Genomic DNA, 20,288 nt, shown 5'->3' on the forward strand with positions numbered 1-20,288 from the left:
ACAATACTGAGGCGTGATTATACTGTACAGACAATACTGAGGCGTGATCATACACTGTACAGATAATACTGAGGCGTGATCATACTGTACAGACAATACTGAGGCGTGATCATACTGTACAGATAATATTGAGGCGTGATCATACTGTACAGACAATACTGAGGCGTGATCACACTGTACAGATAATATTGAGGCGTGATCACACTGTACAGACAATACTGGATATATCTAGTTATTTTCAATAACAAAAGCACGACAGTTCAAGAAAATTTAGTCATTTGTGTCGTCCTTGCACAGAAATCATAAAACGCGACTCTCAGCTTAATTGGGAGAAAGATTTCAAAATCACTGTGTTTTATGATACACAACAGTTACTATATATAGATGCGGGGAGTTAATACCGAGGACACAAACTCATACAGGTAAGACGAATATCGCGAATGGACAGAAGAAAGCTGTCGATTTCTAAGTGTGAATAAGGTGTTTCATTGAAGTAGGACGTAAACGAAATTGTGCATAGTGTTTATCTGGTGGTGATAATGCATTTAATTATTGTTAGTCAATAAAAATATATTTCATCTTTATTTACATTTAAAAGTATTTGGAAATACCCGAGCTGAATTTAATTCCAGAGTAAATTGGTTCTCGGCCACCAGTTTAAGCACAAATAGTAAACATGCCGAGCAAAATTAAGACCAAAGTTGACAAATCAATGGATGAATAAGTTCATTGAACGTAGGGTCAGAGGAAATAATTGAGAAATATTATTGAATTGTTTATTACCAAGAACCATACAGTTCATAGGTTTAATGTTTTTTAAACCTAGTTATGCGTTTATAGTATGTACAGAATTCATTCAATGTATAGCCTAGATATAATATCTTGCTTTGAAGCTTCCTTTGAGAGTGCAGATTCACAGCCAGGGAATTCTTTTAAAGAACCCCTACTTGTGATTTATTATTTCAATGACAGAATAAACTAAGGTTCATTTATAAACTTACACCCAGAGGCTCTGAATGAAGCACAATTACATTATTGTCTTCCCGTACAAAAAAATTCGAACCTAAATCTTTATTTTGATAAAATTTTAAACCAAGTTTTAAGTTGATTAAGGATTATGGTTTATGTTACATATGAAATTATCATAATAGCACATTTTTTCAGAATTGGAGTCAAAATTACTCTGAAGTAATATGTAGAAAAAAATTAAAGTGGTGTAAAGTAAGAAGTATGTGCAAATCACCAATCCCCCCCCCCCCCCCCCCCCCCCCCCCAATGGGTCCACGAGACTTAGCGGTAAAATGTTGTATGTAGAAATATAAAAAAAAATCATTAGCAGTAAAATGTTGCACGTAGAAATATATATATATATATATATATATATATATATATAAAATCATTAGCGGTAAAATGTTGCATGCAGAAACATAAAAATAAATAAATACATGTATATAATTAGCGGTGAAATGTTGCATGTAGAAATAAAAGGTATTTTTTTTCTTCAATTAATTTATAACTTATGTTTATTGACTAAAGAATTTTCACAAATATAAGAATGCAGGTAAGAATAATTTATTTTTGAATCTCATTTAAATTTCGTCACCCGATCTCACAGAGGCGAAAGCACAGTTTATTGATTTAATATTGAGACGTCCTCTAATAGTAAAGTTTCCTGTTTTTCGTAGCAAGGTTAGTTTGGGACCACTATAGGGAGTAAAAGTATTGCTACAAAGGAAGATGGAGGAAATATATATTTAAAAAGGTGCAATTTGTCAATTTCAATTTAATAGCATCCTAATGATGATTAAATTCTGTTTACACTAGAGTTGGGTACCGCAGAAAATAAAGGTACCGCGGTATACCGTGGTATTTGCAAAATACCGCGGTACATACCACGGTATACCGCAGATTTAATCTTTTAATTGTATGATTCAGTTTTAGTGGATTTTAGTTTGTGATTTATTGTATATAATGAGCTGTTATTAGTTTATTGATTGTAAATTGCATTTAATTTATTCAAATATAAATGATAAGGAAAATATCTTATTTAAATCTTAAACCAGTTAACAGAACAAAAGTTTAATCCAAACATAAAAGTATATTGTACATACAATATAGCAGTGTCTATGTATCATGACTAGAATCGACTGTGACTAGACTACTGACTGGAACGACTATCAAAATAATTGATAGGGGGAAACCTGTGGATTTTATTTGACACGATCTCAAAGTCTAGAAGTTCTTAGAGTCGCGAATGACGAGAACTTCTACATGTAGAATACGCCTGTCCACTTCTCTAAAGAGAATAACGAGAACATGTGCGCACGAACATGTTCTTGTTCTTCGACCACAATTCCTACATTCTTGCACCTCAAACCCATTAACTCGGTGTTCAGAATCGGCAGGAATTTGTACTCGCGCGACGAAAGGTGGTTTCGAACGCACAAGTCTGCATCTGCCATTTTATGGTTTTTTTTTACTTGGGGTTTGCCTAATAGGCGGAAATGGTATTCGACCCGAATAAACCAAACAACATAAAAACAATTTTTATAATCTACCTTATATATTAAAATGATAATTTAATGAAATGTTTTCTATTATTTTTTTTGTTTAATTTTGATTTGTTTTCATATCATTAATAATCAAATCATCGCAATTTATACTTCCTATGTTTTACCGATTGTGTACAGTTATTAGACTTACCTTTCATTGCATCACAACGAGGGAACGATGTAAATACAGTGAGTCACTGCGTGCACAAATTTCTTTAATTATTTTTTTCTTGTTTCAATTTCAGTTTTTTGTTAAGAGTTATCAGACTTGAATATACCGGTATTTCGCCTCGTGTACCGCGGTACATACCGGTACCAGAAAAATACCGGTACACCGGTATACCGGTAATACCGCGCACCTCTAGTTTACACCACGATCCCGAGGGTCAGCAGGGCTATGTTAGGGGTTCAACCTTTTACATATGTCTATATAATAAGTTTATATGGGAATGAATATGATAAGTTATACACAGGAATAAGTAATAAGTTATACATAGGAATATGTAATAATTTGTGCGTAAGATTGTAATAAGTTCTACATAAGAATATGACAAGTTTTACATAGGAATATAATAATTTTACAGAGTCTTCTCAACAATTATAGTGGTACAATATATATATGAAATCAAAGTACTGATAATACTGAGAAAAGCAGTTAATGCTTACGTTCTTGTACATTTGTTGTTTAACTTTAACGTCCTCATGTAGGGACGTCACCACCTTTTGGTGAAATGCCACAATTTTGACCAGTGCAGGTTCTGTGCGTCTATAGTGACATTGACCCTCTTTGACACGGAGGGTCAATGTAGAATCCAGAAGATCTGTGATTGATTGATTGAATATCGTTTAGCGTCCCGCTCGAAAATATTTCACTGGTATGAAGACGTCACCACTGCCGGTGAAGGGCTGCAGAATTAAGGCCTATGCTCGGCGCTTATGGTCATTGAGCAGAGAGGGATCTTTATTGTGCCACACCTGCTGTGACACGGGAACTCGGTTTTTGCAGTCTCATCCGAAGGGCCGCCCCATTTAGTCGCCTCTTACGACAAGCAAGGGAGTACTGATGACCTATTCTAACCCGGATCCCCACGGGACATCCGTGACTTTCGTTTCTAATACCAGGCCCTTAGCATAGAAACACAGTCACTAATGCTGTAGGTCTGACGTGACATGATGTGGTGTCTTAGAGTTATTTAAAAAAAAAAAGAAAAAAAAAAAAAGAGTGTTTAATCTGATGTTGAAAATATATAGCTATCTATCACGACGAGATGTTGTGGTGATTATGGATAGTTGTGCACACCAAGAGAATAAGATATAATATGAAGAAACACATTCCCTAGGGTCTGACGTCAGGATGCTGTTCAATGTATCCCGATGAAACTTGGGAGGTGGTCATTGAATATTGATTACTGCAATTTATGAAACGAAGTTTTATACCTTTTTATGAAATTACAATTAAAACACCGTGGGTACGTTTATTTACAATTCATCAAAATAAATGGTTTTGAAGAATGAAATAGAGATGCTGTAATTAACGTGTGCTAGAATTCCCTGTTAAACTGCTTTGATTCTCCGTGTGTAATAAAACCTCCACACTCTACAGCTCATGTTTCACCTGGAATTCTTTTTTTTGTAAATTTATTCAAAGATTAATTTCAACAAGAGAAAAGTTTCGAAATGTATGAAACTTTGTGACATATTTTTTTTGCAGTGACGCATATTCTTGTATTCTACATTGCACAATAGCTGCTATATATAAACGTGTGTGTAGATGCTGGGTGTAAATAATAAGGACACAAGCTTAGACAGGTAAACACAGGTAAGTCGTGAACACAAAATCTGTTTCTATATGCATGGAAAGTTCTCTATTTCTTTCTCTCATTAAAAAAAAAAAAGATTTTGATTGAAGTAGGACATCAACGAAATTTTGTATATCTTGTTTTTTAAAAAATTATATCTAGTCAATTATCTATTCAATAGGTATATTTCATATTTATTTACATTTAAATGTGTTTCGAAATACCCGAGGTCTTGTGATTTAATTTCTCGGTAGACTGGTTTGAAAACAAAAGTATGGGTATAGCGAATTGTCAAGCATAGTTTTTAATCATCTGAATAGTTTGCTCATCTGAACCAAAGACAAAAGTTGCCGCAATGCATCATTTGATTAACAAAATTCAAGTTTTGTTCAATATGGGGTCAATGGAGAAAATTAAAAATCAATGAAAATTAATTAATTTAAGAAATATTCTCATCACGGCATGTTGTACTACACAATTAACATCATCCTTTCTGAAACTAATCGAGATTGGGTTGCCAGAAGTGAACCGCTGCGGCTTCGTTTGTGGACGTGACCAATGACAGTTGATGACCCATTTCCAAGGGTGTCATGTCATGTCAGTATGCTGATCGATGTAGGAAGTAGTATATTCACACAACACATAGGACCGCCGCGGTGGCCGAGAGGTTATAGCGTTCGCCCCGCACGCGGAAGGCCGGGCTCGAATCCCGGCCGCGACAGACCGAAGTCGTTAAAACAGGTAGTGACAATTCCATCGCCAAACGCTCAGCATAAGATGTGAATGTCACGGGTCCTCGGAAATTACCTCACAGCAGGTGTGGCACGCTAAAGAACCCTCACTGCTCAATGGCCGTAAGCGCCCAGCATAGGCCTAGATTTGAAGCCCTTCACCGATCTTGGTGACGTCTGCATATGACTGAAATATTCTCGAGCGAGATGTTAACCAAGAAACAATCAATCAATGTACATATAAAATTACAAATATAGGCACCGTGAATTAGCAAATTCTTCACCTTACACTCATCTCCTGAAAAATGAAGAAAGAAATCAGAATTTTTGCACAGACACCATCCTAAATACATTTTTAAAGGTTTATTTGATAATCCTTTTGTCGTGTAACGAAACTAAGTCTAGAAGATTGGTTTTGAATTTGTAATCTTCGTTTATTAATAAGTTATTTACACATGTCAATCATTAAGATTTCACATGCTGATAGATAAACTCACTCCGCCCATTAGTTTAAAAGTAAGGAATACCTCATTTCCTGATGTTTATTCTTATGATCAAGTACACTTCAAAAGGAATGAGTCTTGCATGACGTGAAGTTTAAAAAAAATCAAACTGTATCTCGACAATGGATTGATGTTAGTTAGCCTCGGCTGCGGTACATGAGCCTCTTGATTTTCGAGATTGGCGGTTTTTTTAATCTATATGTGATGAGAATTAATGTTTTGTGATACAAATAACGTGGCATAAAGCACGGGATATAAAGATGTAAAGCATGTTGCGAAAATCAATGTTTCGCGGGTTTCCAATATAACGAAACACCGTGAAAATAAAGACCCCGAGAATAAAGTTCGATCTACGGTGTAGATATTTGCATTTTCGGTCTCTAGATTTAGTTAACTGAATAACTTTTGAAACTTCTTTTGTAGAATGCATATTTTGACTGTCAGCAGTGTCGTACTACTCTTAATCGAATCGGGTCAATCCGTGACCCCTTTCTGCTATCCAGGCGATCCCTGTTTTCCGAGTGGCAGCATCATCAACGCTTTCGCGACCTCACTGCCAAATGGATCGGTAATATTTCCTTCCGATACCGAAACCTACACTGACGTCACACGGATGCGTAACCTGATTAGGACCAGCTATCCCTTTCTCGTTGTTATGGCCAAGACACGTGAAGATGTCAAGGACACTATAGCTTTTACTAGGCAATATGACCTCCATCTGACTGTTCTTGGTACTGGTCATGACTTCAATGGTCGCTCCACAGGAAACGACACCCTACAGGTAGGGAAAATCAGTCTTCTGTTTTAAAAGGATTTCCACCTGTAAATTTCTACTTTGATAGTGTATAACTTTAAATATGAAGAAATAGATATATCTTCTCAATTTAGTTAAACCTGAGTTTGATGAAGGATAGAGTGGTGGATCTTACTTCATGGAGGCATGAAAACGGAACGATTTCGGTGGGACCCGGAAACACGTGGATGGATGTGTACAGGGAGGTGGGTGTGATTTATACTGGGATAAGTGTTGATTTGATGTCTACTGGGAGATGGGTGTGATTTATAAAACTTCATTGTTATTTCGGATTTCAAACATTTCGGTTGAGCATCATTGAAGATACATTATTTGTCGAAATGCGCATCTGGTGCATCAAAATTGGTACCGTATAAGTTTTACATTATACTGGCATAAGTGTTAATTTAATGTGTACAGGGAGGTTGGTGTGATTTATACTGGAATAAGTGTTGATTGGATGTATACAGGGAGGTGGGTGTGATTTATACTGGGAGAAGTGTTGATTGGATGTGTACAAGGAGGTGGGTGTGATTTATACTGGAAGAAGTGTTGATTGGATGTGTACAGGGGATGGGTGTGATTTATAATGAAGTGTTGACTGGATGTTTACAGAGAGGTGGGTGTGATTTATACTGGAAGAAGTGTTGATTGGATATCTAATGGGAGGTGGGTCTGATCTATGCTGGGAGAAGAGTTGCGTGGATGTTTAAAGGGAGGTGGGTGTGATCTATACTGGGAGAAGTGTTGATTGAATGTCTACAGGGAGGTGGGTGTGATCTGTACTGGGAGAAGGGTTGATTGAATGTGTACAGGGAGGTGGGTGTGATTTATACTGGGAGAAGTGTTGATTGAATGTGTACAGGGAGGTGGGTGTGATTTATACTGGGAGAAGTGTTGATTGGATATCTAATGGGAAGTGGGTGTGATTTATACTGGGAGAAGTGTTGATTGGATGTCTACAGGGAGGTGGGTGTGATCTATACTGGGAGAAGGGTTGATTGAATGTCTACAGGTAAACGGAGTTATCCGTAGTCAAAATCAGTGTGCCAAGAACGGTCTAACAATCGGTATGCCACACGTCAGACAGCATTTGACTCAATGATAAGTTGTATTGGGAAATATAGAATTTGCGAAATGCTAACTTTAAACAAGACTGATGACACCCCTGCACCATCAACTTTTTTTTCAGTAGGCTGCCTCGATTTATAAACTGACCATATTCAGAACAAGTTCTTGCGTATCGAATCAGTTGAGATATATACACATCATATGTAGGTGATAATGGAATATTGCTACATAAACATGGGAAGTTGACGATGGAGAAGCTGAAATCACCCCGATTGTCATACAGTTCAGTTGTTAGTTTGCCGTTAAAGACCCATTTCTAAGATCGTCATTCCAGTCTCCTCGATGGCAAAGCATTGTCCACAATCTTTTATACAAATTTTTTCTGCCATGGCTGTTTTTTAGGGATGTCGGCTTTGGTCGATATGGCCATCAAGATTGTTGTTCTCTTGACAGAACACATGGGCGACAGAGGCAATCCGGGCATTCTATCAATGATCCTTGAGGAGGAATGATAGGAAGCTGCACGGAGGCTGATGTTGCTTCGGAAACTTCTTCTTTTTCTGGATCCCATTCCCAATCGCTATGAGCAAATAAAACACGAATTGCCGCTAATTTCTCCTCTGAAAGTTGCACAGTGATCTTATAGGACTTTTCGTCGGGTTACAATATTGCTATGACTGATTGATTTTTTTAATGTACAAATACGTAGCTCGGGTAATTAACGTCTCATAATTAAAAAAAACACGGCGTATATGGTGTTTACATCTCTCAACTGATTCGATACGCAAGAGCTTGTTCTGTGTATGGTCAGTTTTTAAATCGAGGTAAGCTACTGATAAACAAGTTGATGGTACAGGAGTTCCAACAATCTCGTTTAAAGTCAGCATTTCGCAAATTCTATGGTAGTTATAACGATATAGTTTGCCAATACAACCGATCATTGGGTCAAATGCTGTTTGACGTGTTTCATGCCGATTGTTAGGCCGTTCTTGGCACACTGATTTTGACTACGGATACCTGTTTACTCGATCAAGATGTATGGCTCACGGCGGGTGTGACCGGTCGACAGGGGATGCTTACTCCTCCTAGGCACCTGATCCCACCTCTGATATATCCAGGAGTCCGTGTTTGCCCCACTCTCTATTTTGTGTTGCTTATAGGCGTTATGAGATTGATCACTGTTCGTTATTTTCACCTTTCATTTTACAAAAGCTGGGCCCTAATGATTGGTAGCTGGTGATTGTCTTGATTTAAGTTAAGCTCAACTCCGATTACAATCTCTTTTTTTCACAGTGACCATGCACCGTGAAATTTGAGACTAATCTGAGCTCTCCTGTTTCATGGCCCCAAAATCAATTTAGGATTGATAGAGGGGCTGCACAGCGAACCCTCCTGCTAATCATAGTATAACGTATACAGCATCTAACTCTTATTCGATTCCGACTTGTTTCTGTAGGTTGACAAGTACAAGAGAGTCATCGTTGGGGGCAGCGCGCAGACTGTCGGGATGGGTGGATACACTCTCGGAGGGGGACACAGCCCAATTTGTCGTTCCTATGGAATGGCCATAGATAACTTACTGGAGGTAGAAATGATCATGGCTGATGGTAGAATTGTCACAGCGACACACGACTTCGTTCACACCATCTACAACAATGGCAGCAGCTCCAACGTCACCGACACGGATTTTTTCTGGGCTGTGGCTGGCGGTGGAGGGGGCACATTTGGAGTGTCCACCAGACTTCTATTTAAATTACACACCCCACCAGAAAAAGTCATCAGACTCGTAATGATTTATCCCATGTATACAGTATGGGCCGAAGATGTGTTCGCTCAAGTATACACAAAAGTAACGGAACTGTTCACCGATGATTTACCTCACGAGTGGGGTGGTTATCTCATCTTCGATGGAAAGACTGATGAGTATGGGTCTAGGGGACATGTGACGTTTGTTTTAAATCACTTGGGATCAAACACCACAGCCTCCTACAGGTACCTGGAAAATCTCATTGAGTTCCTGCCGACAAAGAGATATTTCGAAATCAAAGAGTACCCAACCTTTTTGGAGTACGAGAAAGAGATAATCGAACCAAGCCAATATTACTTTACCTTCGTTTTTAATTCCCTGATCCCTACAAGTAACCTCACCACGGAGTTCAGAGATAACGTGAGATGGTCTGTACTTAATAGACCCACACCGAATTCTGAAACAAGTTACACAGCGACATTGATCGGCGGTAAGCATACATGAGCATAAATGGAATTGTCAAAGTACACTGCGGAATCATCATTGTTCGTGGGGGACTGATGTTCGTGGGGGACTGATGTTCGTGGGTTTCGTTGGTCACTCTTACCCACGAAATTACGTGTCCTCGAACATTTTTTTAGACCAAGTAGAGTTAGCTCTCTCTTAGTGACATCGTATCGCTTACCTGCGAACATTAGTCTCCACTAATTAAGATGATTCCACAGTAATTATCTATGATTAAGCGGACGGACAGGTCAACTGCCGGGGGATAAGTTTTTAATATCATTTAAGGGGAATATCAATTTCTTGGGACATTTTTTGGTACATATTTTAAACCATAATTAGGGTATCATTATGTATGTAAAACGATATCGATGTTTTGTCCTATTTATAGTTAAGAAGATTCAAACACTAGAGATGGTAATTTTCGCTGTGTTTTGAGTTATATAGAACAATATGGTATTAATAATGTAATTACTCCATTATATGGACTTTCATTCCTAACGAATCCTGTCAACGTTCGTTTTCGTGTTCTTTTGATTTAGGCAAAATGCGTGAAGTTGGCACCGGAAGCACCTCTGTTCACCCCGGGTTCAGGAGCACTCTCCTGTCGATGTCTGGCGGTGTGAGTTTTGGATTATCTGGGATTCCTGAAATCCTGGAGCTTTACTACAAGAGTGTTGAAATAAACAACAAATTCGCTAAATTTGGAAACGGGATGTATCCCAATGAGGCTGGGCAGTCCACTCCCGACTGGCAGAACAACTTCTGGGGATCGAACTATGACCGTCTTTATGAGATCAAACTCCGGGAAGATCCTGACATCTTCTTTACATGTGACCAGTGTGTAGGGTCGGAACTGAAACGCCCATCATCTACATCATCATCGACCCCATCATCTACTCTGTCATCCACATCATCAGCTTCTAGTGAACCTCAAACAACCGCTTCAGCGCCTGCTTCCTTAGAATTTTCTCCAACACCCGGTTCTACACCGTCAGAAACCCAAAATTCAATTTCGTTAGCCACTGAAGTAAAGCCTCGAGTGTTTATTTGTCTTCTGTCATTGTCATGTTTTCTATTAATGCTTGATTGAAATGTAGCACATGCGTATATTTCTATCTGCTTAATTAGACCATCTTCAGAATGTCATATAATTATTCACAATACTATTTATATTACATAATCTGAATAAAGATTGGACATTGTATAGAGGTAATGATATGACAATCTGGAAATCAGAACAAGTATATGTAATGATATTCATGATTATTCCTTGTGATAACAAAATTAAGATGTATGCAATGTTCATTGTAACATTTTTAATGTTTCTCTAGATACTACATACTAACGACAGAAACATTACGTAATAACGACAGAAACATTACGTAATAACGACAGAAACATTACGTAATAAAGACAGGAACATTATGTAATAACGACAGAAACATTACGTAATAACGACAGGAAAATTACGTAATAACGACAGGAAAATTACGTAATAACGACAGAGACATTACGTAATAACGACAGATATATTACGTAATAACGACAGAAACATGACGTAATAATGACAGAAACATTACGTAATAACGACAGGAACATTACGTAATAACGACAGATATATTACGTAATAACGACAGAAACATTACGTAATAACGACAGAGGCATTACGTAATAACGACAGGAACATTACGTAATAACGACAGAGACATTACGTAATAACGACAGAAACATTACGTAATAACGACAGAAACATTACGTAATAACGACAGATATATTACGTAATAACGACAGAGACACTGAAGTCAGTGACCCTAATCATGTTCATGTGTTGAATGTTTACAAACAAAATACTCACATTACTATGTTCTTCTGTGTTTATTTTGCATGGCTTATTTTTCCAGCATTGAAGATAATATATACATACATGTTATCTTGTCCCTTTCCTACGTCATCGCCAGTACGTGCTCGTGTAAATCATATTCAGGGAATTATCGTTTCAGATGTACACATGTAAAATCTGACCCTGGTCGCTTGTCGTCTACCTCTGATTCAGTCATCCTCTTCTATGTGCGTTTTTTCGTCTGATGGCTGCCGGGCCTTAATCTAATTTAATGTCTACAGATAGTATACATAACAACACGGAGAATCACCAATACTTATAACATTATTAAGGAAATCAATCAACTGCAACCTCTCATAGGAACTATTATTTGCCAGATAATGATGTTTCTGAGGACAAATTTCTCACAAGTCTAAGCCCCCCTCCCATGACAAAAGTGTTGGGTGTCTGTCTTACAAGGCATTTCGGTTGTGAATTAGCGAACTAACGCAGAATCAAAGCATGCACTGGCATTGGAATGTAGGTGGATTAGGTCATTATTGTGCTTATGTATCGTTTACATCTATGTCCTTTTGATTTTACTTTTGAATTTACGTACATGGGACATGTTAAACAGTCTGATAAGATTCTGTTTATTCTATGCCTTAATCAGTTAAATGAAGATTCCAGAAGTTATTGCCAAAATGCATCGTTGGTATTTTATATATTTGTTGAACAATGGGATATTAATCGTACTACATGTGTTTTATTATGAGAGAATCTCGTTTTACAATTTTTAGGCTATTCTTAATGCAAGATGACTTTCAATTTTTTTTTAAAATATGGATTTATCATATTTTGATTTTATATTGATGATCATTATTCATAAAATCAAAACTTTTAAAAGACCATAAAACATTTATCATGTTTCTAAGTATGTTCAATATGCAGATGACACCGAGTGTTAATGTTAATGTGTTCTGTGTACTTTACCACTATTTTGAAATACATCATATATCAGATATATGCACATGTATGTGTTATTCAATAAAAGAATTGAAATAAAAAAATGTTCAATTACTAACGCATGATGGACGACGACTCGGATGATCCCCCAAAACTCCAAGTTGTGTTTGTGGAACACCGATGCCCTCCTATTGCAGCAGGATAATTATGGTATTTAGGAGCACTATCACTGACCATTCAAAAGTGATGACCAAGGTTAACGTTTTTCATAAGTAGGTCAAACCCTAATGTCAAAAATATTTTGTACCGAAAGAAAGGTCTTGTCACAAAGAATACACACGTGAAATTTGAAGGCCAATATCACCAAGGTTCAATTTTTCAAAAGTCGGTCAAACTCCAAGGTCAAGGATTTAGCCACCAAAAAGAAAAGTTAGTTGTTTTCTGTTCCGTCGAGAATTTTTAACTCCTATAGAGACTTCACCAGCTAAATGTAGATGGAGTACTACAAATTCAGACATATGTTTAGCGCTCAGTGACGTATACGTAGCAGTGAGAGTTCTTCAATGTGCCAACGTCTGCTACGACATGGACCCCCGTTTATGTCGTAGTTGAAAGATCCGTGATTCTCACTTCTAAATGTCGAGCGTTTGGCGAAAGAGCAATCACTATAAAAGGTCTTGTCTACATGAATACACACATGTAGGATGAAAGTCCTATCATCAACCATTTAATAATTAAGGACAAGCTTAACGTTAATTAAAAAGTTTTTCAAATGTAGGTCAAACCCGAGATGAAGGTCATAACTTTTGATACTAAAAGAAAGGTCTCGTCACAAGGAATACATAGGTGAAATTTAAAAGCCCTGTTACCATCCATTCAAAAAGTATGGCCAATACTGCTGTTTCTATGGGCAATGTGACCAACATCTGTACTCCCTCCCCGGATCTCCGATTATGGGGGCATAAAAATAATTTGAGTCCCTGTAAAACTCCTATAAGCAATACAAAACAGACAGTTGGGCAAACACGGACCTCTGAACACACCAGAGGTGGGACCAGGATCCTAGGAGGAGCAAGCATCCCCAGCCGACCGGCTACACCCACCGCGAGCCCCGCATCCCGACCAGGCAAACGGAGCCATCCGTAGTCAAAATCAGTGTGCCAAAAACGGCCTAACAATCGGTATGAAACACATCAGACAGTATTTGACCCAGTGATAGGTTGTATTCACGAACTAGATCGTTATAACGACCATAGAATTTGCAAAATGTTGACTTCAGTCGAGACTGTTGAAACCCCTGTACCATCAACTTGTTTGTCAGTAGCCTGCCTCCATTTAAAATTTACCATACACAGAACAAGCTCTTGGTTATCGAATGAGCTGAGAGATATGTAAACACCATATGCAGGTAATAATGGAATATTGATACATAGATGTGTAATAAAAAGGTGTATTATTCACATCTCAAAACGAGTTTGTAATTTATTCCAACAAACGGTTTGAGCATAATTTGTATATCACTGCAAACAGTCCCATTACATCTGATTGATTGATTGATGTTTTCCGCCACACTCAACAATTTTTCAGTTATATGGTGGCGCCCAGTTTTTATTTGTGGAAGAGAGGACCCAGATACAATGTACCTGGGAAGAGACCATCGACCTTCCAAAAGTAAATTGGGAAACTTTCTCACTTACCGGTGTGAGCGGGATTCGAATCCGCGCCGACAAAGGTGAGAGGCCGTGTGATTTTGAGCGCGATGTTCTAACCACTCGACCACGGAGGCCCCTTTAAAAGTCTACGACACCTGGTATTCCCAGGCGGTCACCCATCCAAGTACTAACCAGGCTCGACGTTGCTTAACTTCGGTGATCGGACGAGAACCGGTGCTTTCAACGTGATATGGCGGTACATTTGAAGTCATTCTTACTATAAAGGATCGAACTAAATTGAATAACGATATGCATTCCTATAGAATATATTCATTCTCCCATATGATGAAAAATATTTCATGAGGAAATCCCCATCTTAAATCCTAGTACTGCATGCATTTATAATTGCTTAAAAGTGTGGTTCAATATTTTATTCTTTCTTTACTTAGCAATTACAGCAAATTATTGGAAATTTTCTTTCGATATGTTGGTAGTACTATTATAGCTTGCATATCCATACAGCATCTTACAAGGCAAGTCTAGCGCTTCTCAGTACTTTTAGTACTTTGATTATATTGAATATCCCTCAAATTGCTCGATTAAGATCATCCACTACGACATCACCAAAAATGGGATATTTAGTGTAACAATGCACATAGAGATATAAATGAAATAAATTGAACCGGAAGCAGTAAAAATTGACAATTATAATGTTTATAACACTTGGTTTATATCTAGAGATTATACAACTCGAACGCTAATATCAATAATAACAAGGCGAAGACAGCGAACAACGACCAACCCCACAACTTCTACAAGCAATACAAAACAGAGAGCCGGGCAAACACGGACCCCTGGATACACCAGAGGCGGAACCAGGCGCCCAGGAAGAGCAAGCACCCCGCCGACCGGCCACACACGCCGTGAGCTCCACATCCCGACCAGGCATAATATTAACTAATATTACTAATATCAACAATAACTTCAACCCCCAATTGAATACTTAGATCATTCTTATCTTGGAAAACAATCATAGAAACGCATTTACGTTATCCCCACAGAAACAAAAGCACAGTTTGAAAACCCATATCAGAAGAGATCGCACTCTTGCGCTGCCTGTAATACTCATATCAGAAGAGACCGCGCTCTTGCGCTGCCTGTAATAATGGTTTGACAGCATCTTTTTCTTAAAGGTTTCAGTAAATACATACGACGGCGTATTCGTGCCAATTTACCTAGCAGAAAAAATAAAAATAAAAACACTGATATATTAAATCGTAGAAACGATTTAAAAAGTCGTTTCTACGATTTAGAAAGTCGTTTCTATGATTTAGAAAGTCGTTTCTACGATTTAGAAACGACTACGATTTATTAAATCGTAGAAACGATTTAAAAAGTCGCTTCTACGATTTAGAAAGTCGTTTCTACGATTTATTAAATCGTTTCTACGATTTAGAAAGTCGTTTCTACGATTTATTAAATCGTACAAACGATTTAAAAAGTCGTTTCTACGATTTAGAAAGTCGTTGCTACGATTTTGAAAGTCGTTTCTACGATTTATAAAGTCGTTTCTACGATTTAGAAAGTCGTTTCTACGATTTATTAAATCGTTTCTACGATTTATTAAATCGTAGAAACGATTTAAAAAGTCGTTTCTACGATTTAGAAAGTAGTTTCTACGATTTTGAAAGTCGTTTTTACGATTTAAAAAGTCGTTTCTACGATTTTGAAAATCGTTTATACGATTTTGAGGTATCGGGTGATATATTGCAATTGGTCGTCGTCCATCATCGTGCGTTAACAATTGAACATTTTTAACTTCTTCTTGAGCTTCTTTGGGACAATGTGTGAATTAAAGAAGAGGCATGGTGTTGATTTAGACTTGTTTATATATGTGAATATGTACATATGAGTTATGATATATTAAAATATCTGTCTTAAGTAATTAATGAGACCTATGTACCTTTTGTTTTATTATTGATAATCATTCTTGTTGAAAAAATGTGACATGTTTACGTTTGTAAAGATTAATGAAGTTCTAGCGAGTCGCTCTCCTACTGATACCAGATGAGTTTCTTATTTTTTGGTAATCAGCATTTGACTAATTCATATTCGGACGAAGTAAGGGAGAATGAAATACTGTATATCACGTCCAACTCATCCATCCTCTTCCATCTGTGTTTACAGTGTAGCTCAGCTCAGTTTCAAAGACTTTCATTAACTTCATAGTATCTTAGCAAGCAATTAACAATTACGCTCGGACTCTTGTTTGATTTTCCAACTTCCAGCCATATGACGTGGCGCGAAAAACCGCCAATACACTCAAAAATTGCTAAACCAAATGGTTTCAACTTGTCATTTCCATCAATATGCCAAATATAATTTGGACCTTTGCAGCTGTACACTCTTCACTTTAATCTGTCCCTTTTCCGTATATGCATGGACGCCTTCTGGTTTTTTTTTTTATCAGTGGCAGATTTAAGGGGGTGGGCGCAGCTGGCGCCCCCTAAATTTTTCAAATTTAAGGTAAATTGTGGTCTCTTTAGAAAAATGTAAACGATAGAAGAACTATTTTCATCCACTCTCGAAAATATAAATGACAAAATCTTTTAATTGAATTAATTTTATTAGGAGAACTTACATTTTTTCCAAAATTCCTTAAAATTTGCGTCATTGTATTAATTTCATCTTATTAAAAATGATAGAAAATAGTAAAAATGACTACACAGGAGACATATGTCAAGCCCTATAAAATGTATGAGCTTCCGGGGGGTTTAGAATAAATCGTAGAAATGACTTTCTAAATGGTAGAAACGATTTAATAAATCGTAGAAACGACTTTCTAAATCGTAGAAACGATTTAATAAATCGTATATAGAAACGACTTTTTAAATCGTAGAAACGATTTAATAAATCGTAGAAACGACTTTTTAAATCGTAGAAACGACTTTTTAAATCGTTTCTACGATTTAATAAATCGTAGAAACGACTTTCTAAATTGTAGAAACTACTTTCTAAATCGTAGAAACGACTTTCTAAATCGTAGAAACGACTTTTTAAATCGTTTCTATGATTTAATAAATCGTAGAAACGATTTATTATTATTTTTTTCTGCTAGGCAAATTGACACGAATACAATTTGTTCTGATATTTCTTTTTTTTTTTTATCGAATGCAGAAATAACATTCAAAATCCAAACTTTTAATCGTCTCATGGCTGGTTTAAAATCATTCACTTGAAACCCTATCTGTCTACCTCGTTTAAATATTGAAAATAATGTATATATACCGTATTTTGTTTTTATTATAGTTATTTACATATATGATAGATATATGTACATACCGGACTTAATATGCCCGCACCTCAACCCACCTCTCCTATACCCAGTTGTTCGTGTTTGCCAAACTCTTTTATTCCTTATAGAATTATTAGATTGATCACTGTTCGTTATCGTCACCTTTATATGAGATTGATCACTGTACGTTATCTTCACCTTTATAGGAGTTATGGGATTGATCACTGTTTGTTATCTTCACCTTTCATCCATTGGTACGAAGATAGAAATTATGACAACTGAAACTCTATCTAGAAGTTCAGCATAAACTCCATCTAGAGGTTCAACATAAACTTCATGGGGAAAGTGACGTCACCAGTTTTAGTAAAGAAACAAATTCAAACACTTCTTTGATTGTGAAAGACTAAATTTAATGAGCAAAAAATTGCTTCGTTGTATGAATAAAGGTACATTTAATCAAGGAAATGAAGATTATCAATGCTTCAATGATAAATCAATGTAGTACTGTTGGTAATATATGCTGCAATGTAATACAACCATCTAGTGGCCCTTTTCACAAAAAAGTCTTACTATCAAGATGAAAATCTTAAAACACTGGAATTCATTTATAATTCTTCACTCATATATGCTTGAACGAGTTTAACTAAGTATATACACATATGATAAAACTGGCATTCTTACTCAGGACACAGTTCTTATCTTAGTCATGGGAGTTTTTGTGAAAATGGCCAAGAGAATTTTCATAAAATGTTCAAACTTAGAAATATTCGTCATCATTTTTCAAGCTAAAACAACTTAATCAAGACATTAAAAACACAATTCAACTGAGAAGCAGGTGTGTATCAAATGATACGTTTTTCTTAAATTGTAAACATGCTGTAGCTATTTCTAACAGAAAATGTCTCTTGATTAAAAGTCAAATAAACAATAACATGTGCATCTACAAAAGTAAAGCAAAAAACCATACTCTGTTATAAATGTCATTTATCTTCACTTTATGTTTAACATTTTATCTTCTTCTGTCCAATCAGTGGTGCTGTGCAAGAAAACAATATTTAAATCACATGATTGAAAACATGTACATACTTTAAACACGATGTAAACAGATCTCCACAAATACTGATTTAGAGGAATTGTAATTCACCATACCTTTGTCATGTTGGAATTCATAGCAGGCCGTTGGATGCGTAACTATGATAAAGATAACGAAATAAAAGGCATCACTTAATTGAATATGAGAACCGAATGTCCTTCACCATTTGTAATGGATATTTAACTTAATTACCAGTATGATCACAAACCAACAACTCAATGAAACTCACTTATGTAGCGATCTAAGTAAGCGGACCAAAGGACCATATTCAAATTAGATTGGTGTACCAACAATTACGATTGTCCTTACTTTACTTTGTTGACATTCCTCGTAGAAGGAATCCCACACATAATTTGGATGACTCCATCCTAAAAAGTACAACAATCGCCATTACCAAAACACTATCATTAATAATGGAAATATATACTTCATTCAGACACCATTTACCAAAACACTATCATTGATAATGGAAACATATACTTCATTCAGACATCATTTACCAAAACACTATCATTGATAATGGAAACATATACTTCATTCAGAGGTTTTCTTATCATGAGATTCTTAATTTCTTTTCATAGCGATTTTTCAGGAGGTTATATAATAACTAGATGTGTCAACATGGCAGAAAATGTCACTGCCTGCATTGAAGTTAAATGTAGGGAATCCATTGAAGTATAGCATTGAATGTGGTATTCAGATTGTATGTTAAACAGCCATAAAATAGATACATTAATTTTTCTATGGTAAAGGGACACAACTCCATCAAAAATCAACGAACCAAAACAAAACTCAATTCGATCTGTAACTCATCAATATATACCTGCATACAAAAAAAAAATCATTTGCATATCTCAAGGCGTTTAGAAGAAAAGTTCGGAAAACTGGACCTACACTTGTAGCATTAATTTTTCTAGGTTAAACGGGCAGAACTCCATTCAAAATCAACGAACCGGAACAAAACTCAAACTCTATTTGTAACTTATTCAATTCAAGATCTCAAAGCGTTTAAAAAAATCCGGAAAACTGTTGGCAACAGTATTTTTTCTAAGTTAAAGGGACACAACTTATTCAAAATCCAACGAACCGGAAGAAAACACAAACCGGATCTGAAAGTTATCAATATACATCTGCGTACATGTAATCAATTCAATATCTCAAGGCATTTAGAAAATTACTCCGGAAAACTGGTGGTAACAGTAATGTTTTTAAGTTAAAGGGGCATAACTCCATAAAAAATCAACAAACTTGGACAAAACTCTTTTTCGATCTGTAACTCCTCAATATGCACCTCCATACAAAATGTCAATTCAATATCTCAAGGCATTTAGAAGAAAGTCCGGAAAACTGGGTTTTGCGGAAGGTCGGACAAGGGTAAAACTATATACTCTAAAAGCTTTGTGGTGCGGGCATAAAAAAATGCAAGATTTGTAATGATGAAAAGCCAGGAATTTCTATCGATACGATTTATTTCGTCATCAACCTTCATCCATTTTTACACCCTTTTATCACCTTCATCCATTTCCCCATATTCTGATTTCTTTCCGTGTTGTGAATACGGGCCCTTTCCTCTAAAGTCTCCAGCCATCATCGGTCTAATGTTAGTGTTTAATCTAATAAAAGATTCCCAAAATTAGACAAACATGCTTAGTAGGTCAACGCTTTGCCATTTTCAATGTTCATTTATATGAACTTTGAATTTCTCAATGCCTGACTGCAGTAATATTCTACGAATAGATATTTCAAGTTTAATTCAGATA

At 36.5% G+C, this 20,288-nt stretch overlaps 2 protein-coding genes and 1 non-coding gene across 4 annotated transcripts in view; 1 reads left to right on the top strand and 2 right to left on the bottom strand.

Annotated features, from left to right (window-relative positions):
* The first annotated feature begins 263 nt into the window (after positions 1-263).
* LOC125647930 (uncharacterized) lies at positions 264-12,592 on the top strand. Of its 2 annotated transcripts, XM_056141226.1 has the most exons (6): positions 304-422; positions 4,264-4,371; positions 6,009-6,366; positions 6,474-6,584; positions 8,906-9,686; positions 10,243-12,592. In XM_056141226.1, the coding sequence occupies exons 3-6, from the start codon at positions 6,010-6,012 to the stop codon at positions 10,791-10,793; spliced, it is 1,800 nt and encodes a 599-aa protein (XP_055997201.1). In that variant the 5' UTR covers positions 304-422; positions 4,264-4,371; position 6,009; the 3' UTR covers positions 10,794-12,592. The 2 variants fall into 2 exon arrangements, with proteins under 2 accessions (XP_055997200.1, XP_055997201.1); XM_056141225.1 differs by lacking the exon at positions 4,264-4,371 and having other exon boundaries at positions 264-422.
* A 1,691-nt stretch (positions 12,593-14,283) lies between these two features.
* On the bottom strand, positions 14,284-14,402 carry LOC125648529 (5S ribosomal RNA). The gene has a single exon (XR_007360347.2). It is a non-coding gene; the product is annotated as a 5S ribosomal RNA (ribosomal RNA).
* Positions 14,403-17,823: 3,421 nt separating this feature from the next.
* LOC125646341 (uncharacterized) overlaps positions 17,824-20,288 on the bottom strand; it is a 51,416-nt gene continuing 48,951 nt past the window's right edge. Inside the window, exons 43-46 of the mRNA XM_056141227.1 lie at positions 20,041-20,141; positions 18,838-18,896; positions 18,585-18,626; positions 17,824-18,471 (exon numbers count right to left, since the gene is read on the bottom strand). Of these exons, the coding sequence (XP_055997202.1) occupies positions 18,463-18,471; positions 18,585-18,626; positions 18,838-18,896; positions 20,041-20,141 (211 nt within the window). The 3' untranslated portion in view covers positions 17,824-18,462. The remainder of the gene's footprint in view (positions 18,472-18,584; positions 18,627-18,837; positions 18,897-20,040; positions 20,142-20,288) is intronic.

The sequence above is a fragment of the Ostrea edulis genome, chromosome 6 (genome assembly GCF_947568905.1).
Source record: "Ostrea edulis chromosome 6, xbOstEdul1.1, whole genome shotgun sequence".
In the NCBI taxonomy this organism is placed as follows: domain Eukaryota; kingdom Metazoa; phylum Mollusca; class Bivalvia; order Ostreida; family Ostreidae; genus Ostrea; species Ostrea edulis.